At 42.6% G+C, this 25505-nt stretch overlaps 1 protein-coding gene and 1 long non-coding RNA gene across 3 annotated transcripts in view; both read right to left on the bottom strand.

Moving 5' to 3' along the window:
* Positions 1-7522: 7522 nt before the first annotated feature.
* LOC118425644 lies at positions 7523-10671 on the bottom strand. Its single transcript, XR_004832316.1, has 4 exons — positions 10425-10671; positions 9693-9815; positions 8053-9416; positions 7523-7537 (listed from the first exon to the last, which is right to left on the bottom strand). It is a non-coding gene; the product is annotated as an uncharacterized LOC118425644 (long non-coding RNA).
* A 772-nt stretch (positions 10672-11443) lies between these two features.
* The window catches only part of LOC118425640 (DBH-like monooxygenase protein 1), a gene marked incomplete at its 5' end in the record, with an annotated part of 29771 nt that continues 15709 nt past the window's right edge, over positions 11444-25505 (bottom strand). Inside the window, 13 exon segments of one of the 2 annotated variants that reach the window (XM_035834615.1) lie at positions 11444-11976; positions 12293-12364; positions 12537-12612; positions 13015-13086; positions 13711-13822; positions 14272-14408; positions 14826-14885; positions 15782-15973; positions 17537-17703; positions 18075-18177; positions 19147-19329; positions 19824-19910; positions 20861-21031. In XM_035834615.1, coding sequence (XP_035690508.1) covers positions 11855-11976; positions 12293-12364; positions 12537-12612; positions 13015-13086; positions 13711-13822; positions 14272-14408; positions 14826-14885; positions 15782-15973; positions 17537-17703; positions 18075-18177; positions 19147-19329; positions 19824-19910; positions 20861-21031 — 1554 coding nt within the window. 2 annotated transcript variants of the gene reach the window in all.

Here is a 25505-nt window from a genome sequence, read left to right as displayed (position 1 = left end):
TCCAAATCTGGGCCCAGTCAGGCAGCTTTCGGGACAAAAAGTATGAATCTACACAAGATACTACGCAATACGTGAATACTCGTGGGCATTATTTGTGTATATTTTACGTATACATTTCTATTTTTCGTTTCTTAAAACATCCCGGCCGGGCCCCGGTTTGGAAATGTGACGTTAGCCCAAGGCAGGTAGGTGGGACTTCAGTTTGCTAAATTTAGTTAATTCAGCTGAATTTCCACATGCAGCGGCGCGACTACTTGTTGGCTGTCCCCAAACGTGGACGCCTGGGTTCGCTTCGTTACCGTTTCTAGCGGCCTGATGTTAGCCGCTATCAAGGCCATAGAGAGCCTGCTATGGAGGCTATACATGGCCATGGTTGTCAGTATTGCGGTAAACATTACAACCCCACACTAACACCAGTAACCCCGAGGCAAGAGTACTTTTTGCCTGCGCGTCGCCACTGTAACGAAAACACATCGTGGCTGCCACCTGTTTGCACGTGTTTGAGAAGAGGAGAAGGCTTCGGGCTAAGGAACCACTCGACCGGAAACGCAATATAGGTGACAGTCCGTGCCCACTAGAGTAACCGTTAACACACAGACACACACAAACACACACACGGTGTTGAACAGACGGACCGTGCTAATACATATATACTGTATGACATAGAACGTAACAAATGACAACGTCAACCAGAGTTTATCAAACGGACACTAGCATCATTGGAACTTTTTATGTCGGCACTCTTATAAAAAACTAGATTTCACTCTCCTTCATGTGTATTTCGGGGTAATCTGGTATTCTGCTGAGAATAAGCCTAATGCACTGCAGTGTTGTTTTTAATCCTACTGGTTGGCTTAGCCTAGCTTTGCTACCTCGGCTCCTATCAAACCATCATAACAGTACTCCATATCCAGGAAATCCTACTTTGTGAATATTACAAAACAATCAGCCCTCCTGTCACGTTTTAGTCTGGTGTTAGACACACGTGAATGCGGTTGTAGCCGAACCAGGCCGGTGCCGATTTCTGGTACCCACTACTAACTGAAAGCGGTGAGCAGCGGTTCGGATACGTACAAGGTTCCCCCATGAAGCTGTTTGGGGTAGTCATATGTGTGCTCCTGCTTTGCTCTTTCGAAGTAGGCACAGCACGAAAAAGTGGGAATCACGGTAAGTTGAATTATAGGTGCATTTGCAGTACGAAGAAGCCAACCTTTTAACCCTATTCAGACCGGGGGGGGGGGGGGGCTTTTGAGGCCCGCGCTAACTTTGATGTCCTAGAACGCCAGAACGCCTTACGCTAATGCCACCAAATTTGTTGAGTTTTCCTAAAATATTGTTGGCAACAATTTTGCGAAGTTTGACAAATTTTCCATTTTTTCGTGTTGCCATGGCAACCGTTTGCTGACAGGCAGTTTTGCCAAAAATCACTATTTTTGGTTCTAACAATGTATTTTTCACATTTATTTGCTATATTACTGCTATTTTGTTACATGAATAAAATCTTATATTATTTAGCATATGTTTCATAATTATATATGCATAAATTATGCTAATTTGATGACGTCATCAGCCCAAAATCCAAGATGGCGGACCGTATGGCCAGATCAAGAATAACAAGCTTATTTTCCCTTAAAATTTGTAACTACCTGGTATTTTTTCATCAAAAAACATCTAAATGAATGAATTTAGTCTATTTCCATTGCCCTTTGTGATTATTTGTTGCAAAAAAAGAAGTTTTAAAAATTCAAGGTGGTGGATATAATATGGCGGAGCCTATCTAGTATCTTAGATGTGCATGACGTCATTTTATGACGTCATTATGACGTAATCGATGTTGCTATTGGCAATACAAGTCGTAATAAACATTATTATTCTGTTATCTGCACTTATTGTTACATTTTTGTAGTATAACTTGAAGTTTTCTGAGAATACCCTTTTTTCATGGGTCCGGCCAATATAATCAAATTGATGACGTCATAATTACGTCATCTTACGTCACGTAACGTCAAACGTCAAATACTTGTCAGATATTATGTCGATATAATGTCCTGAAAATTTGGTGGCCTTACGGCACGTCGTTCGAGAGTTAGAGGACTTAGAAGTGGAGGGCCTCAAAAGCCCCCCCCCCCCCCCGTGTAGACTATTTGACATTCAGTAGTTTCTAGCGAGGACCAATCAAATAGCTGCTGGCAGGTCACTGACATTGGGCGATAACTGCGAGCTTTTCGCACCCTTGCTTATCATGCAAATGTCGTGAACTCAAATCAAGCAGGCATTATTGTTCGTCATTTTGCACCGTGCGGGAGCTTTACTTGCTCACAAACAACTCTATATATAAGTTTAAAAAGTTTACTTTGGTGATCAAAAGGTGACGGGACTGTAGCGAGTTTTCTTGCCATTAAACTTGTTGAAATGACGGCCTTACCGTTTATTTCCGTCTCTTTTATTACGCGCTTTGTCAGTTTAGTTCTATTTTTTCGTCGCCTTGAACCACAAGGCTTCGTGGCGTAGTTGACTAGTGATTGGATTTGTAACTTTTGGACCAGAGTTCGAACCTGACGTGGTGCAATTTTTTATACTTTTTTAAAAAGATTTCTTTGTTGAATATTTTACTATTTATCACTATACGGTCGTACTTTTGTAACTGAAATGTTTCGCTTCTTGTCACTCCCCAAAAATGTTGTCACCCCCAAAAGTTGTGACTTTTAGTACGTGTCACCCTATGTTTCCTATTTCCTTGCATTCACAAAAATAAAGTCAATACGTAGTTCTACAACTTACAACTTGTACCTTGTAACAAAGTAAAGAGACGTCTCTGATGACCCGGTGTACAACGGCTGTAGTAAGTTGTCAAATATATGCGTTATGCACTCAAGTCGTGTTGTTTGCTGATTATTCAGTCCGTCCTTCTATTCTATATAACCCGCATTCAAAGGGACCAGCTCATGAAAATACATGCTGCAAACTAAAGGAAGCCCCACAAAGATGTCCTTTGTAATGTATTGACGGTATTTAACAGCTAATAATTGACGGACAATAGGTGTGAAACATTCCTCCCTGACCCTCGCGTGCCACCGGTCTGACGTTAATTGGTTACTCTGCATTTGAAACAACCGGCTTCATGGACGTTGACCTCGCTAGAAATCTACTTCATAACATTTAGAGCTAGGCCCCCCCCCCCGGTCCAGGGATGACCAAAAAAGCCCGGTCTGAATAGGGTTTTAAGGTTACGTCAGACAGGACAAAGACAACGGCACTTTTAGAATTATTCTAACTTAGCAGCGTCACATACAAGGACAGTCAGGAGGTAAAGGTAGCTAGTCCCTTAGCCTTTGATAAAGGTTGATGTCCGTAGCTGATTGTATATATTACTCTCCAAGCAGAGGTTAAGTCGCGTAGATATAGTAGTAGTCGGAAAAATTACTTAGTAAATTACTTACATTTTTGTATATCTTTGCGACTCAACCTCTGCTTGGAGAATATGTATATATGCGCTGTAAGTAGAGTGTCAGGAAGTGAGTGAAAATGTGGCGAAAAATACTAGGATTACTTTTCCAAACTGGGGTTCGGCAAGTCTCTTTTCGGTCACCCAAAAAATGTGTACATCAAAAAATGAACAAAATCATGCTTAAGTTTTTTTGTTTTAAATTTTGCGTGTTTGTTGCCAACAAACTTTCCGACCGGGCGACGGTTTTTACCTATGACCCTGGATATTTATGCGGTAAACGTGTCACCTTGAAGGGCTAGTGTGACACATTTAAATGCTTTCTTTATCGTTACTGACCGGCGTCTCAATATCTTTCAGGTATACGTCGAGAAATGGAAGACGTTAAACCCGATATGAAGAATTTGCTGAGAAAGCTTGGGGAATACGCGAAACGTGAGTGTCACCAAATCTTATTAATGATTTCATCGTAACATATACTTCACCATTCGTTGATAAGCTAAAGTATAGCCATCAAGTTTGAATGTAAACAATTCGTTTCAAGTAGTAGTTTGCATCAAGATTTTGCATGCGCATTTTGTGGTGTACATAAAGATGTAAAGGGTTGCCCTACTCTCCAAACTGATAAGTCTCAGGCTGTTTTCTTAACGTTTTATTAGGCGTTTTGTCGGGCTTTCTGTTTTGTACCGCTTTGTCGATGTCTCGGGGCCGCGAAAACGGTACAAAACAGAAAGCCCGATAAAAACGCCTAAAAACGTTAAAAACAGCCGGAGCCTAACCTCTTCTTGGAGAATAGGCTAGCCCTGGTTTGCTTTCAATGGACAAGTACTGGTCCAACGATTTACACACGAGTTTTAGCAGTCGGCTCGGGGCTGTCTGTTGGCGAGCTTTGAGCGGCTCAAGTGCAGTTTTCATGCTATCATCATCATCGGTCGGCTGCGGCGCAGGCGACTGTAAGTTTCTTCCAAGACCTTCTGTCGGCAGCTAGATGACGAACAGAAAACGCTATAGAAAACGCTAATTGAGTGGCCGAGGGTTCTCCATGCACTGTCCTGAGGCGATTTCGAAAACGTGTAAAAGTACTGTAAATCGGGCCACTAATTACTGGTCTTTTATCACAGAGTCCGGCCTTCTGAAACGAGAAGACGAGGAGATAGTGGACCACGTTGCAGAATATGATAATCGTAAGTGCAATGTATAATATATAGTGCCAAGGAAAATCAGAAAGATTTCCCTCGGGGTTTTGTGCATTTGCTTTGCATCATAGAATTGAGTGTCGTGGGCTAGCAATATATGTATAATTAGATTTGTGTTAATATGTTGATTACCTTTAGAATAAAGTTGGATCTTACTAGCCTCATTGTTGGACACTTTACACAAACAAGAGGAGACAAAAAGACTTAAGGTTAGCCCGTGTTGATGCAAAATTGTAGGTCTTTTTATTTTTGTGTCATAATTTCTGCCTGCGAATAATGTTTCTAACTTACATGATACATTTTTTAAACTACCATCGCTACAGTGGACGAGGCAAAGAGCTCTCTTATGGAGTTCTTTCTTCTGGGGAAATTTGACAAGTATTTTGACAAAATAGGTGGGTATCAACTAATAATAAAAATTGACTTTCAGATGGGACTTTCAGCACAAAAGTTGAACTTCGACAAATAAGGCCTTAATAAGACTGCTTTTATGTATCGGAACTACCATTAAACTTTATTTCTTCATCTATTTAGTAATATGAAAACAAGTGGGTAGCCCCTTTAACTTATTGGGATTTTATTTCCAAGGGAGCCCACCATACATGAACAAAAAACAAAGCGTGTTACACTCAGTAAGAGTAAAGACAACCAGCGGAGAACATACAGTATATACAAGTAAACCGAGGCGCCATGAAGAAAAAAAACGGAGTGTGCCCGTGGATGTGGGGGTATATGTGCAGACTTTTTGTTTCTTTTTGGGAGATCTTCATCAAAATAGATGATCAGGAGCGATATGATAATGATGTTAATAACCAACGGCAACGCTGAAAAGTTAATGATTTATCAACAAAGAAAGACAATGTGGTCATCTTTTCTCTCGTTCCCTTTCTGTATCAGTAATATTTTTTTCGTGTTTTTGCAAAGAGACAGTAGATAGTACAACTAACTTCATTATGCACCCCCCCCCCCCCTCCAGCACGCAACTCATAACGTGATCCGATCAACCTGGAAGACCAACCAGAATGAAACCGCATCAATGCCATCATCACCCGGGTGACGTTTACAGTGGGAGACTGCAGGATAATGCTTGATGGCAACAGATCCTTTTATCTACCTGAAACCACGGTGTCGACAGATTTGGGGCTATTTGAGCGCACAGCTTTGTTGTGTGTGGTAGATTAATGCTGTTCCTCAATCAAATTCTAAATCTCACCAAGTATTTTGGTCAACGTATTATACCTGTCTTCAAAACTTTTACTCAGATCTTAACTCTCCTTGCACGAAGGAAAACCAAGGAAACAAGATAAGAACCTACAGAAAATTTAAGCATTTGTATGAAAGAGAAAAATACCTGGATAAAACAAATTTTAGCTATCGCCGAGCCATGACCGAACTAAGGATCAGCGATCACCCATTGGAAATTGAAGCTGGTAGAACTCCTCCTAATGACAGACTATGTATATATTGCGATAAGAACCACATGCATGTAGAAAACGAAATACACTTTGTCCTAAAGTGATCATTGTACAAGGATCTGCGCAATACATTCGTAAATGCTACACATGTAGATCAGAAATATGCACACCTAACGACGGAAGATATGTTCAAATATCTTATGTCAACACAGTTCCCCTAATGTTTAACAGTTGTAACGGTGATGTTATAAGGCTAACCTCCATCTGTTTACCAATGCGCATTTGTATTTACTGAATAGAAATCGTGTTTTCGTCGGGCAAGAATTTGTAAAATAAACATATTATCAATGTGCAAAGCAGTCTTATTTGCAGTAAAACTACAGAAATTATGCCATGTTTAAGACCCAAAGAGATATGTATCATTATGAGTGTCAGTTTCATCCTTTTACAGTAATCGGAGGTGAGCGAAGAGAAATCTTTATCCTCGTAACCCTCGTATGTCTATCGCGGTGGCCTTACTCAACATGAGTTAAAGTTAATATCTAGTTTTATAAAAGTTTCCATACAATATGTATGGTTGTATACATATCATCAATGACATACAAACAGGTGTAAGGATGCAAAGTGATTTAATTCGGCTGTATTTCATATCATCATATTTGTAACTTGAACTATATTTAGATATTACATCACCACACCAACCACATGTACCCGAAGATGTGGGATTCTCTGAACAATATCGAAGACTGAAGACTGGGCTTCTCGTGTGACAATAAACAAATACAACAGACGAACGAGAAGCGTCCATAATATGTCATTAGCTCGTTAACTGTTTCTTAGTCTCACTTTGTCGTGTAATAAGGAGGTTCACGATCCTAAATACGCGTGCGCATCGATATGCATTGTGGGTAGCATGTCAAAGGTGAAGGCCCTCAACTTGTTGATAGGTCTTGTCTCCAAAACTGTCCAGATTTGCATAACAATGTCCAGACGTGTGTTGTTTACGTATTAGTCGTTTTTATCTTTGACATACTATCCACAGTTCATTTTGTTGCGTGTTGGTAACGCTGGTTCGCCTTTATCTGCGAGGTAATCTTTATCCGTTGCTTTCACTGCATGAAAAGTCGTATTTACCGAAACGGTAAATGTGATGTAAAGCCTGGTAAAGGTTACATTTACCGGTAATTTACCGATCATTTACCCGTCGGTAAATGTGCAGATTTACCCGGCATTTACCCTACATGGTAAGTCCGGTAATGGTTGCCTAAATTTACCACATTTACCCGGTTCATGTAAAGGCGTGTTTACCGAGATTTACCATTTGCGGTATAAGTCACAGTTACTGTCATTTACCCGTCTTTACCGTGGGTATATAGATGCATTTACCGGGATTTACCACTCACGTTAAATATCATTTACCTGGATTTACCACTCGCATTATATCTCATACATATTGGCATTTACCCATCTGTAACATTTACCTAACATTTTGTGGTGACCGCGTGGCGTAGCGGTAGCATGTTCGGATTTGCACCGAGAGGTTGCGGGTTCGAATCCGCCTACCGTGCCACCGATCTTGTGCCCTTGGGAAAGGCACTTTACACGACTTTCCTCACTTTACTCAAGTGAAAATGAGTCGTCCCTCGGATAGGACGTTAAATGGAGGTCCCGTGTATGGGGAGAGTCACACCCCATGCACGTTAAAGAACCCCCACACGTGCGATGGTGCGGTGTGGATCCGGAGCAAACCATTCTGTCTGGAGTTGGTGATTCACTACAAATCACCCGGACGGAGGCCTGGCGAACCTTCGTGTCGTATCAGCCATACGGTGATTTACATCATTCACCATGCCCCGGAGAGGAGATAGGCGCCGCCAGGGGACTAAAATGCCTATTGATACAGCACAACATGTTGTGCTGCCCCTACGGCTAATTAATCAGCCTACGGCTGATTAAAAGGCTATGGGACGAACGAACGAACGAACGAAACATTTACCTGGAAGTTCACAAACCACGTTGTATGACATCCTAAATTACCCACATTCATTCACAACTATGAATCAGAAGGACATGTTTTTGATAAAATACAGCAAAATTTAATAGATAAACATAGCAACAGTTTAGTTATATTTTCTGAAGGGTACTAGTATACACTGCAAATAAAATGTATAGTTTTATCAGCTACCACTTACTCTGTACATGTATTAACACACACATAAACCATACAATATAAACATATTTGTCTTGGTAAATTATACATACAAGAATAGTCTTTATATACAGTAAATACAAGTAGTAGCATGTTCTGTGCAAAATCCTGACTTTGTTGTCAATGATAATGTCATGTCACCTATGAAAGTATGATTGTATAATGAAAGCTTGAGAAGTGCAAAGAAACAGTAGCATCACAAGGAAAACTGACCTGCAATGACATATAAGACTTGTAGTGCAACATTCAGTGTGGCCTGCAATGTTTCACCCTTCAATAGGCAGCATCATGTAACTAATACATATCATCCAATCAGTGATTTATCATTTAAAACTTAGAAATATGTAGGTCAACATTTAGTGGGGCCCATGCTGTTTTACACTTTGTCAACATGATCAGTGCCATGTACTGTAAATGCATCTAAGTTCACAGTAGGAAGGTAATCGCTATGAGTTTGTGGTTGCGTAACAGTCACATATGTATCCGGGTCTTAGACAAGAAGGTACTAGTATGCGCGCATGCGGTTGTTCGCAGCAATTTTTAGTTCACGTTAAACCGCGAACATTTCTGGATTTACAGTTACTATCTGCTACGTGTTTATTCAAGTAATGCTTTATCATTATTTGATTTAAAAACAGATGATATCTGTATGTTACATGTACATTAATGTCAATCTATACATTCTAAACACATATGTCAAATGCAAAAATCAAAGCTGCATAAACTTACTAGTAACATACATTCGCATAATTCCACCAGGTGCCATTATACCACCACCTCATAAAACATTGTCATAGAGGCCTTCTGAAGATTGTCTTCAACACCTAAATATCTGAATTGTATTACATTTAGGATATATAACATTCGGTGTTCAAGACAATTTTGGGAAGACCTGTATACTAACGTTTTTTTGAGGTGGCGGTATTATGGCATCTGGTGGAATTATGATAGTCAATGTTATTTGAACACCTACATGTATGTTGCACCAGATTGTATGCTATGGAACTGCTTGTGCGTGTAATAAAGAGAACTCCCTATTCCAATATACATCTGAGACCACTGCTGTCATGGCCTCAGTGTAAGCTTCTCCCTCAGTGCCTGCATGTTGGACTTCTTGGTGTGGGTTTGGAGTCCTTGTAATGAACCGTTTCCTGTATAAGAAAACCACCAAAGTTCCATTGAACATACATTTACTTTGAAATCTGCCCTATGAAGTTTGAACAAACTAATACTAGAGGAAACGAAATAATATGCTCAAGAAATATCATGTCACACTGGTAACTGGAACAGTTGTGCCTCTTCCCAATAGATTATCAAACAACAGCTAACAAGAAGCGAGAAAAAATGAGGACTCAGGATGTTCACCTGCCTCAGTATACACTGACTGTGCTACTGCTGATCATAAATATGCAGGACTATGGTCTTACCTAAAGTAAAGAGCCTTTAGCAGTACTTCAGCAGAAGAGCTTCTGACAGTTGCCTGCTTTGTTTCCTGCCATCCTCCTCATAAGATGTGCTGCACTTTGAAGGAAGTCTCCACTGTTGATGTACTGGAGTGGCCATATGAAAAGATAAACAATGTCACAGTTAAAAACTAAATCTGGGCATTCTCAAAATTATATATTCTACCTGAAATATGATATTGACCAAACATCTGTATTGCTGGATTACTAAACACAAGTAACTGAAACGAAAAGAAAGAAGGCATCAGGCCTTTAATAAAACAATGTTTTAATCAATAATCACTTAACACTGCTGATTCTGGCTCATCAATTTCATGTATATGAGTGTCACTTTGAAACTTTTGTTCCAATAAATTAATTATACTTAATTTTGTCAATACTTGCTCCCCCTTTAGTAATACAGTGAAATTTATTTCTTCAGCATTTGCTGATATGGATGCCTGCTTGACAACTATCAACAGGCATTCCGATTCGATTCTGGTTTATGCCAAGCATGCATGAACATGTTTTTTTTTTGGTTTGGAGAATCTCGTGGGGAGGGGGTTACTAGTACAAAATGTAGTATACCTAGTCATTTGTGAAATCGTGTTTCCGGCGATGTCACGTCAATAACAACTCTAAGTATATTAGATAAAAGTTGTATGGTTAATAACAACAGCATTATTTAGTTAATCTGTAGCAAGTGTTTGTACTCACCGTTCGAAAGTCCTTCTACATTGAGGGAGGGGGGCGAAGTCCGAGGAAACAGTTGCTGCACGCTAGCCACCAATTTCCCCGCATTTTGGGTTTACATCACATTTCCTTTGACTCCCAAGCCTCTCCCAGGACGAGAAGTAGACAATGGTGGGGCGATGTTTCGCGAAAAGCGACATACGACGCCTTATTCATGCCGATCCTACAGAAAAAAACGGTCTTCCCCTCCATTTTGAAAAATCTGGGGAAAACTCGGCGCAAAGGATGACGGGAGCGCTTCCGGGTTGGCCGGACAGCGCGGCGGGTTGGCGGTTCGCGCCCATTGGCCCCCGCTATCTCAACAATATTTCCGAGGCTTATACTATAGCGCGTGGTCAGATTCTACCCAAAAAAGCATCTGTTTTTACCTCCGCGTTACTTCAATTGGGTATCTTATCCTGGTCCCTTGAAATATCCTAGCCCCTTATCCTGGTCCCTTATCCTGGTCCCTTATCCTGGTCCCTTATCCTGGTCCCTTATCCTGGTCCCTTATCCTGGTCCCTTATCCTGGCCCCTTATCCTGGCCCCTTATCCTGGTCCCTTATCCTGGTCCCTTATCCTGGTCCCTTTATCCTGGTCCCTTATCCTGGTCCCTTATCCTGGTCCCTTATCCTGGTCCCTTATCCTGGTCCCTTATCCTGGTCCCTTATCCTGGTCCCTTATCCTGGTCCCTTATCCTGGTCCCTTATCCTGGTCCCTTATCCTGGTCCCCTATCCTGGTCCTTTATCCGGGGACCTTATCCTGGGACCTTATCCTGGGACTTTATCCAGGGACCTTATCCTGGTCCCTTATCCAGGGACCTTATCCTGGGACCTGGATTCATTTCATATATATGCTGTACATGGATACTGATATTTATCCGACATTTACACATATTTACCCGGTAAATCTGAGGTATTTGTCGGTAAAAGTATCACATTTACCACGAATTTACACACTCATGGTAAGTTTGGTAAATCCCAGATTTCATGCAGTGTTTTAAAAACAGGTTATTTAGGGATGTCAAGTCGACGGATGGTAGTTTCCAATTTGCTATTTTTTGAAAATATTGCAATTTCAAACAACCTTCCGTCGAATTGATAATCCTAAACACGCTGTTCTAAATACAACGGATATAGGTTACATCGAGGACAAAGGTGAACTAGTGTTAATTCGTGAACCTTCTTACATCTGAAAATTGATCATGACTTCTGTAATAACCGCAGTTGAGACTTAGCCTCCTATATCCCGTTTCCTCCACACCCACTAATGAACTATTATTGTGACAGTCGTTATCAGCATCTAAGCAGTGAGTGTACACACCACATGGCTACAAATCAATCATTTATAATTCATATTCAGAAATGTCATCTTGTCATGAAGCTGAGGTAAAGTCAGGTTAGATTCTTTTCTATTACCAGCTGATCTTTCGTGCTCTTCTATGGTGTCGCCATGGTGAGAGACTCAGCTTCCGGTGGTTCTTCCTGGTCTTCCTTCTTGATCCTTTCTTGATCCCACTCTTGTTTTCAGCATTTGCTATCGATTAGAAAACATACTGTAAATGCAGAAACTTTTGCGGTTAATGTTCGCGGTTTTCGTGGTGGCCGATTCACCGCGAACATTTTCCATGGCAGTAAGAGACTACAGTGCATGGTGCTACCGCGAACTACCGTTAACACTATCAAGTATTAATATTGTGTTATAGCGTGCCATTCGGTGAAATTGTACTGACTAAAAATTGTTCAATGGATACATGTTATGTCAGCAGAAACTTATTTGCATATCAAAAAAGTGAACTACAAAACATACGACACTCGAGATATTTCAAGGAGTGAAAGCTGTAGATATTCACCTTCATGGCCATGTACACCGTTGATAGACTTCTTTGATCCCTGACGCATCTTGAGCCTACTAGCACCTGTACCTAAGTTTATTACAACAAAAATATCAAAAGTTTGAAAATTGAATAATTTTTATTGACACAATGATGTGGATAAAAGGTAACGAAATAGAAATCAAAATATAATCATTGCGTAAAACATTTTCCCATAGAATGTCTTTGTTGTCACATAGTATAATCATAAGATGCTACTCACCTTGTGTTTTGCATGCGTCGGTTTCCTCAAATGGGTGAAGAATTACGGGTGGTGGCTCCCGCATGGTTAACGTTTGCTTGAAAAGAAGGCATGAACAAGGCTTTCAAGAATGCTAAGGAGAGACATAGATATAGACAGATATCTCTTTGAATAGTCGTAACAATCAAACGACTCAAATTGAGAGACCCACATACACCACATCAACCTGAAAATGAACACCACAGCACGTCCAGGACCAAGGATATCTTTAAAATGCCGCTGCAGTACCCAGTTTAATCACCAGGGGGCTTAAAATCAACCTACACCGTCAGCACAACCCCACCTACCTATATATCAAAAACCACCGCAATCCATCAGCGGTTCTTGAGATATAGTGAAATATTCCCATATATCATTCGGACCCCAAAATGTAGCTTATTATATTAGTTCCATTTTGACGGAGCTAATAAATAAAAGCAGATATTTTACATATTCGTACCTGGTGAAATTCCTCCCAGCTATTGTCTTTCTTCATGCAGATAACGGACGTCTTTCCGGTTCTCTGCACTGCCTGGCAATAAGGTATAGAACTGTAAGGACTCAAAACACAAAATGGCGACGCCCATGCTTGGCAACAAAAACAATACAGGTTTTGCTATCGCAAATCTGTAATAATTAACGGCTTTTAAGATAGCTTTCTTTAACTCAACCAGTAAATAATACCTACTGAAGTTTCGATGCCTATCAGACATCTTCCTTGGAGTTTCTAACTGGGGTCCTTCTTCTCGCCGCTATATGCAGCCGATGTAGGTGGCGCTTTTGTGGTGAGAACACAATCCCAAACATGGCTAAGTTTGTACCTCCCGTGTTCTCGCCGCAAAAGTGCCACCCGCATTGGCTACATGCATGACGGCGAGAAATAGATAATGATCAGTTTGAAGCTCTGAGGAAGATGTCTCATCTCAGGTATCGAAATAAAACCCGACAATCGTATGACTATGACTGACTGACTATCCTATGACCTACCAACCTGATGAAATTATTTTCGGAATCAAATAATGAGATTTTGTGCACAGCAGTGACTGGATGCGTACATGAGAAGGCCATTTTCTGGACTAGAAATTTTAATCATAATGCTACTTAAACGAATGTGAACAGAATATACGTTGGAATTGTTCTATCTTGTGGTTCGTACCTGGAATTTCTGTCTGAGTTCTTCATTCCAGCTGACAGAGTGCAGTAGTTTCTTCATGGACTTGCCAGCCATTTGTGGTGGTTGGATGGGCACAAAGTCGTCTTTGCCAGCTCTGTAGGAAAAAAAAACAGTGGGAAGCAAACTTTTGAATAAAGTAGTTATTTTGATTTAGAGCTTTACCTTATGAAAATGACAGAATGAAACGGTGATTGTAATATTTCGTATAATCTCAAAATATCTAATTGAATCGTGTAAAAGCACAGCATCAGTTTCCCAACCGACAAGTCAATATTTACCTATGATAGAGTTGTCGAATGAATAGCGATGTCTTGAAAAAGTCTGGATACCCTTGTTTGTACATGTGTGGTCAAAACTAACAATCGTTTCGGTTATGGGTCTACACGGTGTAAACATATGTATGTGTCATAGTGAAGGACTGCAATATACAGTCTATCGACTTTTCGAAGTGAAACTACGTCCATACGTCCATAGTGTCTGCATCAAAGGATCGCATTCATTCTTCCTCTATAAGGCAGTTGTGAAATAAGATATATGTCCCACCTAAACATAACTTCTGTCGCACCGAGAGCTTCCAGGTAAGCCACCCTGTGTGGATTGCTCTTGCACCGTCTTAGCTTCATCTTTGGGTAGTGAAGGATATGACCAAGGTACATCTCATCTTGCGTGTTGGGGCCTCCCTAATGGAAAAACGTAATACGCAAGACTTAATGAAATTGGCAGGAAGTGGTAGGATATGAATGCGATGAGCATTACTAATAAGAAATTTCCGAAACGGTGCCCGACCGGGATGTTTGCGGAAACGAAAATAAAAGTGTTTACCAAGGAATATACACAAATTCTGCTCCTGACTAATTCTTTTTTACGTTCTATGTATTTTGCTATCAGTTTCTTCAAGGTGAGTTACGCCACATATGAGCTCTTAGATGAAAATGGTAAGAGCAACAAACAGGTGAGGTGTTCTCTCTAAACATGAACACAAAACATTCAACGTGTTCTGCTTCACTAACAGCCATGGTGATGAGGTCAAGACTCAAGTAATGAAAAGTTCACTGTTCTGCCCATGATAAAAATAACGGTAAATCTGTGAAACTTACGTGTGTGATCTCTTCCCTGTCAGTGGTATCATAGGTACACTCCACTATTAGGTAGTCGCCCTAAAACAGAAAAAAAAACAATTATTAGTACGTGGTTTGGCGTGATGCAAACCTGGCAGCAATGCACATATCACCGCAGTAATTTGATAGGAGTTGCTGATGAGTTTGTATGTTTGTATACTATGTGGCATACTGTGCAGACGTGCAGCGGGTCTGGTTGCATATCGCCGAGTCCATCTGTCAGTGAACTGAACATCCGATAGGTTGACAAGGACAAGAAGAAGATACTATCCTGTGGAATGGGCTAGGGGGGAATATAAGCTCATTCTTAAAAAGCTTCAAATACTCTTTGCTAAATGCATATACCATATGGTTGTCTGTCCCACATTTCAAATAACTCTGCGCCTCTTGGACCGTTAATATCAGTCCTCCACATTATAAAGATGTCGTTTTTGAAGACTGCAGTTTGAACTTTTAAAAAATATATAGACTTGATTATTTAACACATTTATTTAGCCCTGAATAGTATTTTAAGACAGAAAACGTGATATTTGGAAAACCCCGCTATCACATTATTTTACTAGTAAGAGGTATATAGTTGGTGTCTATTAGTAAAATAATGTGATATCACCCCACTATCACATTATTTTACTAGTAAGAGATATATAGTTGGTGTCTATTAGTGAAATAATGTGATAGCACCCCACTATCACATTATTTTACTAGTAAGAGATATATAGTTGGTGTCTATTAGTGAAATAATGTGATAGCACCCCACTATCACATTATTTTACTAGTAAGAATGGTAAGAGATCAAATTGTATATACTGGTTAAAAAAATGTGATATAATTGTGCCAATCATTATCTCATGTGAAAGTAGTTATCGCGTTTTTCGACAGAAACACTTTTTTGAACTAAAATAATGTGATAAATATACCGAGCTAAATATATGTACCTTCAAAACTTCTCTTTCCTTCTGCAGTCTGATAGTTTGCTGAAAGTTGAAGTCGAAGTTTTCGTCATTCCCCAGCCACGGCAGTTCCACTCCGTTCCGCACGTGGCGTACCCTCATCTTCCTGGCCGCCAGATGAGCGTGGAAATGGACGCCGATCACGTTTATCTTGTCTATGGACTCTGCCTCCATTGCCTGTAGAGGAATATTGCCCTACTAGTTCCCATCATTGATACTTGTTAGGCATAACCTATCATATAGCCAGGCGACGTCCACCAATCAGAAAACCCCATTTCATGTCGGTTATGACACCTTATTCACCGGTCAATAATCAGCCAAATAGCCTAGCCTAATTATTGACCACTTGACAACACTATCATGCAGGGGAATGGAGTCTTTTGGCCAACATTTGTAGCACATTTCTTCGATGAATAAAAATGTTAACCGTCATGACGTAACCAATTATTTTGTGAGAAATGTGTAATAAAATAAATACCGCATTAATACAAGCAAACTTTGCGCGAAAGGACAAAAAACATAATTCGCGCCACCCCTTTAGTAAGTGGAATCCTTCACCCGCATCCGGGGTATAGGTCTCGTTCTCAGGGTATTGTCAACCATTAGTGAGTAGAAGAATCCCTACAATGCTGTGAACGAGTGCCACAAAATGGCGCGCGGTTCAAGACGAAAAAAACATTGGAAACTGTATCGTTACAGCAGATGCAGGTAGTGGTGGTGAAATCTTATCACCCAGCCAGTTAAGAAAACAGGCCGGACAAAAGCTGCAACTCCGAAGTGAGAAAATGTGCCATTTGGAGTAGTCACGACCAGGTATAGAATCCAGTTCAAGTCACCGTGCGGATGTTTGTTGCCATTGTTTAGAATTGATTCTAAAGTTTTGTAATTATATGTGTAGGACATTTGATACTTCATAAATGTTTTCAAAGCTGTTTTAACTTTATAAATATTTCCCCGGTCCTGTAAAACTTTGGAAAGATTCATGTTGTGGAATTGGATACTTCTAATGGTTTCTAAATAATGATAACAGCATTCTACCATTATTTACAATTTTTTGTAACATTTTGTAAATGGGACAGTGGGCTGGGAATATAGCATTTCACAAATCCTTGCAAAGTATGGTTGGGTGTCAGTCAACAATGGCCAACCACAAAGGATCCACCAGTGCCCAGCAGTGAAATCTAAAAATATACAGAGATAACAATAGGGCTTGATTTTATGGGAGCAATTAAACTAACTTTACCATTTGGCAAAGTTTAAAAATATTTGTAAATATTTGTAAATGTGAAAGAATCACACAGAGGTTTCACAATTATTCTAAATAAAGATTTTCTACAGTTACTTTCAAAATGTTTCTAAAATATTCAAAGGGATTCCTATAGACGAATGTTTTCCTAGTCATTTTTTTAAAAACAATTTAATTATTGTGGCTTACATAATTCTTTTATTCAAAATAATTCAGACTTATTACAAATAAAAACCCTCATGGTGACCTGGAATGGACTCTATCTATATATGTAAATGTCTAAAGTATATGGTAATATAGTTAATTCGGTGGTTATAGGAATCGACCATATACGGCACCGTATACACTTCAGTCCGGACAGAGGAAGTATGCTATTTTGGCAAGCACCGTTACATGGAACCCCCGTGCGCCTGTTGTCATCATAAAAATGATTTCTGTATGACAATAAGGCAACGCACACGTGAAATAGCTAAAACAAAACTGGGAAACATTACCTTCTCCAGACAGTCCGGATAACAGTTTCCGACGGAAACAAATGACTGACTTCCAGGGGGGATGATCTGTGTATGTCCAACCTCCATGCCAAGCTGCATTAAACCCAAGTCGTACTCCCGTAGCTCAGAGGTGTACAGTAACCGAATACCGGAACTGTCCTTCATACCTACGTGAAAGGTATTTGCGATATCATCAAATACACGACGAAATCAATTACTATACTTAATGTTGCATATACATAGGCCAGCCTGACTAAAATAGCGCTCCTAGCGGCAGGCCCTACAATTGCCGCCTCCATAAGGGAGGGGGTCATTGAGCCCAGCTAGCGAGAGATTGTGTCAATACATAGACACTTTAGGGTTGAAATCTGACAGAATCACAGTAAAGATTCTGACAGTAAAGATGTCGGTCGGTACGTGTGTGTAAGCTAGAACTCAAATAGACTCATAGTTTAGATCAATGTACCATAGCTGTGTGGTACAATGTTGCCCATCTTGTAGTGAGCTCTTCTAAGACGGTCTGCAACAGAAAACGTACCTTTCTTGCGCTGTGCGTTGTTGTAATGTGTTTCCATAAGAAGGAAGGTCGGGTCGCCAGGAGCCCCTACAGATAGCCCCACCTTCTCTGGGTAATGCATGCCCTGTAATGCGAAAAAGAAATGCTTATTCCCTAATTTCAGTAGATCGCAAAAAAACGAAACGAAGCGACAGAGGTTTGAAACCGGTAGGTACACCGAACAAAGCTTAGGCTCCCTGTTTAAGGGGCTGCATGCCCCTTTACGTATATGCGTAATCACTCCGTATAATCTACGGTCCCAATTGGAATAAGGGGCCTTACTGAACAGTTCGTGGTGGTTGTTGTTTTTTTCAGCACTTTCGGGCGTGACTTCTACGTAGCCTTGTAGGATACCCTGCGGCATTTGAGTACGGCCGGGCCCCTGGTTTATTTTAAGTCGGAGTTAATTTCAGTTTGGAACCCGTTAAATTCATGACGTGACCAAGCCGTAGGGTACACCAAGGGGTGCATCCCCGGGTATCCGGCAGTCCACCGGGGCAAATTAGTGGTTTCGGAGCCCGGCCGGGGCTACACGCCATATAGGAACCGGTGCAATGTCGGACCAATGCCTTAATTAACCGGGATTCAAACCAGTGACCTGTGGCAGTAGCAACCACGTGCACAGTGTGATTAAATTAATCTTTATTGTAAACTGATGCCCGAAGGCTAATTGCAATAATACATGAAAGTACAATGATGATACTGAATCGTCTACAATAACAAAGTGTACTCTCCAAGCAGAGGTCGAATCGCGCAGATATAGTAGCAAGAGCGCGAGTGTAATTTTTTCGACTACTACTATATCTGCGCGATTCGACCTCTGCTTGGAGAGTAAACAAAGTGGGCATTAAGTGAAATAGGGTCATCATCAACTAGTGATAATTCTAATCTAAAACGGATGCTATTGGGTTTGATTTCTTTTCTGTATGCAGTGGAGGATGAAATTTCCGACATTTTGGGAGACGTTACGTATGCATTGGGTGGTGCTAACAGGAAGACAGTTTAAAAGATTAAAAGCAGTCTACGGGTTGAGTTTTGAGATTCGCCTACTTACCACTCCTCCCACGTCCCAGACTATGATAGTGACTTTGCACGAGCGCCAGTCTGCAGGGATGTCGCGGCTCTCCCGCAGATACTGGACGCCGTCGTACAGGTTCGGGTCCAGGTCCTCCAGACAGGCGTACAGAAACATGTGGTGGATCACTGCTTCGTTTCCGGCCTGTACAACTGGCTCGAACTGAGAAAAAAAGTAAGTAAACTGAGCAATAATAATCATATTTATTTAGTGTTCAATCAAGTCCTACTAGTCTCTTAGTTGATTAGGACATCCTAGTCAGAGGGGCAAAACTGACCCTGCAGACGGCCTATCTATACTATAGCATAATACAATGGAAATTGCTTTATGATAGCCTTGTTTTGGTGCAATGGCTCCGGATGACACGGGAAATCCAAAATTGCCGCCACATCTGGAAAAAACACTTATTGCGTGGGCCTCGATCTACCATTAGAGGCAACATTTCATGTAAACAATATTCTTCTAGCTTAAAGTTATCTTCTTCTAAATATGGAGCTCGCCTCTTTTATCATTAGTCATCATTTTTACTTAAGCCATCTTGTAATAATTCATGGAAGCAGATGTCTGAAATCAAGCTTTTATACCGCATTTTAAACATGTGTATCAGTTATGCATATTGCATTGTAGAAATTGACAAAAGAGGGATATTTCCTCACCGCTATGACGTGCTTTTTCCCTCCCAAGTCCGGAACCTTGAACCCCCTATACAGGTAGTTAGTGACTTTCTTGTAGGGCACGGCATACTGCAAAAGTAAAATAATTTACATGTTAATTAATCTTTTAAAGATACGTGTATTTCAACAAATTTCATACATAGTCTAAGCTATTTCCTTACCATGCTGCTATGTTGGCAATGGACCTTCCCTTTTTACATGCCCTTTATGCTGTTATTGTCAACGAGCAGAATTTCTCTACTTACAGCATCGTTGAGAAACTCCATGCTCCGTACATCTCCCGATGGTTCATGTAACAAGTGTGGCATGCTGCTATGTTGGCAATGGGCATTTTCTTTTTTTACAAGACTAATGCTGTTGTTGTCGACGAGCAGAATTTCTCTACTTACAGCATCGTTGAGAAACTCCATGTTCCGTACATCTCCCGATAGTTCATGTAACTATAGTTAATACAGACAAGTGTGGCATGCTGTTATGTTGGCAATGGACCTTCCATTTTTACAAGCCCTATATGCTGTTGTTGTCGACTAGCAGAATTTCTCTACTTACAGCATCGTTGAGAAACTCCATGGTCTGTACATCTCCCGACAGTTCATGTAACTAGATAATACAGATAGGTGTGTCATGCTGCTATGTTGGCAATGGACCTTCCCTTTGTACATGCCCTATATATGCTGTTGTTGTCAACGAGCAGAATTTCTCTACTTACAGCATTGTTGAGAAACTCCATGTTTAGTACATCTCCCGATAGTTCATGTAACTAGTTAATACAGACAAGTGTGGCATGCTGTTATGTTGGCAATGGACCTTCCCTTTTTGCATGCCCTTTATGCTGTTATTGTCAACGAGCAGAATTTCTCTACTTACAGCATCGTTGAGAAGCTCCATGCTCAGTGTACATCTTCATGTAACTAGTTAATATAGACAGGTGTGGCATGCTACTATGTTAGCAATGGACCTTCCCTTTTTACAAGGTCTCCTATGCTATAGTAATTGGCAAGCAGAATTTCTCTACTTACAGCATCGTTGAGAAACTCCATGGTCTGTACTTGCTCCGGCAGTTCCGCGTTCTGCGGGCCGGACAGCAGCATGAGGCTGCGGGCTCCCCGCGTCTCGCCGTGGTACATCAGCTCGGTGTCGTGCGGCGGGTCTTCCCCGTGGTACGCCCAGATAACACGGGTGGTGCCGGCCTGGCGATATATTGTTCAAATTAAGTCTACGGGGTGGGCCTTTATCAGGGCCAAACTGTACATGTTGTAATATAGACTACACTACTGAAGTGCGAAACCCCACCAAGTGATACCCGCAAAAGACCTAAATCACGTGAGTATCAAACAGGCCAACATTGGCTAACCCGAACTAAGTCCGACCTTAATAGCGTTAGGGAAAGGCGTTTCTAATAGGTCGACCTTGGTATCATTTAAAACGTCTCTTGGTATAAAGTTGTAACGTTAAACTAAATACTGCTTTCAAAAACAAGAATTTACAACCAGAGTCTATTCGACAGACGTGTTTGCTTCTGTGTCATGAGCCGTCAAACTAAACATATCACCCACAATGCACCTCGCGTCAGTAGTATATAGTCAGCACGCTGACTATCATTATTCAGGCGCAAGCAGGCGCAGGTCAAAGGTCATCGCCTGCCTAGTGGAGCAGGTCAGAGGTCAGATATTATTTAGTTAGGGCGGGTCAGAGGTCAGAAGTCACATATTATGTATTCAGGCGCAGGTCAGAGGTCAGATATAATGTATTCAGGCGCAGGTTAGAGGTCAGATATTATGTGCCCTTTTGATACACCCCCCTCGCCACAAATGAACCTCCCCCACCCCAATCGTGAATGACATGCCCTTATTTGGCCTGGTTAAGTCTACTGAGATCAGTCTCTAATGGATGCGCTGAAAGCACAAACAACAGACGTCTTTCGTCAGTTACTATATCACAAAGCCACAGACTTGTTTCCTGAATACAGACACCCCAGTTCGGTGGCGTACGTAAAAGTAGTACAATGGGTGGATGCGATCTCGGCGGAAGAGGAATATGGAAAGATAATTGACAGCTTCATGGACAACGTACCCAACGCGAGGGATGGGCTGAAAACGGTGCTCGAAAAAGTACTGCAAGAGCGACGATTAAACTGGGGTCGACTCGTTACCGCAATGGCTTTTGCCGTGGACGTATGTGTCAACTCGCACGAACGGTATGAAGGTAGTACCGACGCCGTCGAGTTAGCAACGTTGATTTGCGACTATGCGGGAAACTGGTTGTTACGCCAACGTGGATGGGACGGATGGCTTGAACGTCGACGGCACGACAAGTACCCGTCGTTTGTACAGTGTCTCTGTTGGCTTGTCACTGCTCACGTTTGCATCATCGTGACGTAGCATGTTAAAACACGCCCACGCACGGTACGCTGGTTGGCCAACGCTCGGTGCAAGGTTGATTTACATAATTGCATGAGATAATGAGCTGCACGCTAATTGGTTGGGACAGGACAAGAGGTCCTCATAAAGGCAGACCCGCCGCGATCTAGCGCACCTACGGATCTCCGCCGCCTTGCTGACGACCAAGAACCCGACAAGCCATGGACGACTCACTGATTTATCCGCAAGATCTCCAATATTGGAGGACACTGCCCGCGTACGCCGGGCTCTCTAAACCTCCACAGGCGGACGCAGCGACGAAGACATCACCCCGTCACGACGGAGCCCGGACGCCGCCAACTGGAGACGTACCAGACACTTGGCCCGCGACCAACCCAGCACCGACCGTTAAACGACCCCCGACATCGGAGGTTATCAACGACGGAGTTGAAGCCAGGTTCTCTATTGGCGAAGACGTCTTTGTTACAGTCGGTTGTTTCAAGGGGATGCCACTAGTAAATGTGCGGAGGTTCTATCGACCTTGCCCCGGGAAAGACGTGTGGAAGCCCGGTAAACAAGGGCTGGCTCTAGCCCCAGAGCAATGGCACGCTCTCAAACGCAACATGAGCAGCGTGTCTTCAGAGCTCCTGGCTTGCGGATTTTCAGCCATGCACATATCCTACAAGTACAACGGGAGCACGTTCCCACCCAGCCGATTCGACCTGGGAAACCAACGATATGCCATCGTGGAGCTGTTCAGAGGGAAAGCGGTCGTGAGTCTACGAGAGTTTTTCAGACCGAAAGCGGATCAAGACAAACTTCTCCCGAGCAAGAGAGGGCTCAACCTATCAGCACAGCAGTGGGATGCCCTGGAGGAACAGGCAGACAAGATCGATGCCGTCCTGAAAACCGTCCTAGAGCAGAAATCGCTGACCAGCAAAGTCCTGAAAAAATCTCGAACCAGTGATTTGTCATGAAAATAAACTTCCTGTGGTACAAACATGGGCAAAGATCTCATTGAAGTGTGTGTGTGTCATTTTATTGCTATAGTAGGTTCGTTCAATAAGCGTGTGTGTGTGAGAGAGAGGCGCATGTGCATTAAAGAGGTGCATCTGCATAAAAGGGCTAGCGTTCTTACTAAACAGTCAGTCTCAGAGTTGGAGAGGCACAAACAACACGCATGGGTTGTCTTCCCGACATCGCGTTCTTGGGCGAGCTCTTTTGTGAGATAGTGGACCGCGTTCATTGCGCGTGCATGTGTATGGGAGGCCGAATATTTATGTTCTTTCGTGGTTTGGGATGGTTTCCAAGAATCCCGGAAGGAGGAGGAGAAGGAAGGCGAGAGGGGGAAGCAAGCCCTACCCCACCAATGCTGCCGAGGAATGGCACGACGTCCTCCACAGGGTTTACTACGACCCCAGACATCCTGCAGGGTACGGTGGAGTGGGACGGCTCCATCGAGCCGTGCGAGACAAGTACGGAGTCACCCGAAAACAAGTAGAAGCCTGGTTGCGTTCCCAAGACACCCACACCTTACACAAACCCATCAGACGACGTTTTCAAAGGAATCGCGTGATAACCGGAGGAATACACGACCAGTGGCAGGCTGATCTCGCCGATATGTCATCCCTATCTCGGCATAATGACGGGTATCGCTATCTCCTGACCTGCATAGACGTATTTTCTAAATACGCGTGGGTCGTTCCCATCAAAGACAAGGCGGGCCCCACCTTGGCGAAAGCCTTCCAAACCATCCTAGCCGAGGACGACCAAAAGCCCAGGTGCCTGCAAACGGATCAAGGCACGGAGTTTCTCAATCGACACGTCCAGTCTCTATTGAAGAAGGAAGGGATCAAATTCTTTACGACGTTTAGTGTGGAAACCAAAGCCAGTGTGGTCGAAAGGTTCAATCGTACGCTGAAGACGAGAATGTGGAAATATTTCACGCAAAGGAACACGCACCGATACATCGACGTCCTGAGCGATCTGGTGTGGTCCTACAACCGCTCCTACCACCGCAGCATCAAAATGGCTCCCATCGAAGTGAACGACAAGAACGAGGGGCTCGTGTGGCATACCCTGTACGGAGAAGGTGACATCTCGAAACGCCGGAAAGGGAGAAAACAACCGCCGTCGTTTAAATTTCGAGTCGGAGATTCGGTTCGAATCAGCAAATCTAAACTGCGCCTGGAAAAGGGCTATACGCCCAATTGGACCACAGAGATATTCGTCGTCTCCGAACAAATTGCCCGCCGTCCTCCCGTTTATCGCGTGAAAGATTACGACGGAGAAGTTTTGAGAGGGACGTTTTACGAGAAGGAGTTGCAGAAAGTTACGAAAAAAGACGACGACGTCTATCAAGTAGAGGACATCCTGGACACGAGAAGGCGAGGCAAAAAGAAGGAGTTCTTTGTGAAATGGAAAGGATATCCGGCCAAGTTTAATAGCTGGGTGAGAGAAGAGGACATGGTTCCCATATAATAAATACCGATGCACGCCCGCACATCGGGCATTGCTCAGACGTACCTCGCCATGGCCAATTCGTTTTACGTCACTCTCCCCAGCGACGGGAGTATGGACGTCTTTCAAGAAAACACGGTCACGAATTATCGGACCAAACTGGCTCAGCCCGTAGAACTGTCGGGAGAGTGGGAGGTGGGTCTCGTCGAGATACAATATCCTCACAGCTGGCTGAACGTTCGGGAAGGCGAAAACACCTTGGTGTATTACATGGTGGACGAAAAAGATGAAGGGAGTGGTCGGGAATACGAGATCGTCAAAATCTCCGCGGGGCACTACAAGGACGTTTTGCATCTCTTGAAAAGCCTGAACGAAGCCGCTTCCATACGTTACCCTAGTCTCTTCAAGCAACACGACATGTTTGCTTATGACAGCATCACGAAAAGAGTGACCATGGTCCTGCCTCCCATGGCGCAAAATTCGACGACAATGAAGACTTATCTGACGGGCCCATTGGCCGAAAAACTGGGATGGGGAGTAAAAGGCGCCATATACGGAAGCTGGGTACAGGCACCACGTCCAGCCGACCCTAACCTGGGCTTTCACTCCCTGTACGTGTACGGGGATGTCGTGCAGCATCGTCCGGTGGGCGGACAGAAGGTTCCTCTGCTGAGAATCGTCAAAATCGAGGGACAAGACGGGGACATCGTCGATCACCCTATCCTCACGCCTCACTACATACCCCTGGCCAGGAAACGGTTCGAGACGATTGAAATCGATATAAGGAACGACCTCGGCGAACCCGTGCCATTTGTGCAAGGGCGAGTGATCGTAACACTTCACT

The sequence above is a fragment of the Branchiostoma floridae genome, chromosome 11 (assembly GCF_000003815.2).
Source record: "Branchiostoma floridae strain S238N-H82 chromosome 11, Bfl_VNyyK, whole genome shotgun sequence".
Lineage (NCBI taxonomy): Eukaryota > Metazoa > Chordata > Leptocardii > Amphioxiformes > Branchiostomatidae > Branchiostoma > Branchiostoma floridae.
This window is presented reverse-complemented; position numbering and strand designations above follow the sequence as displayed.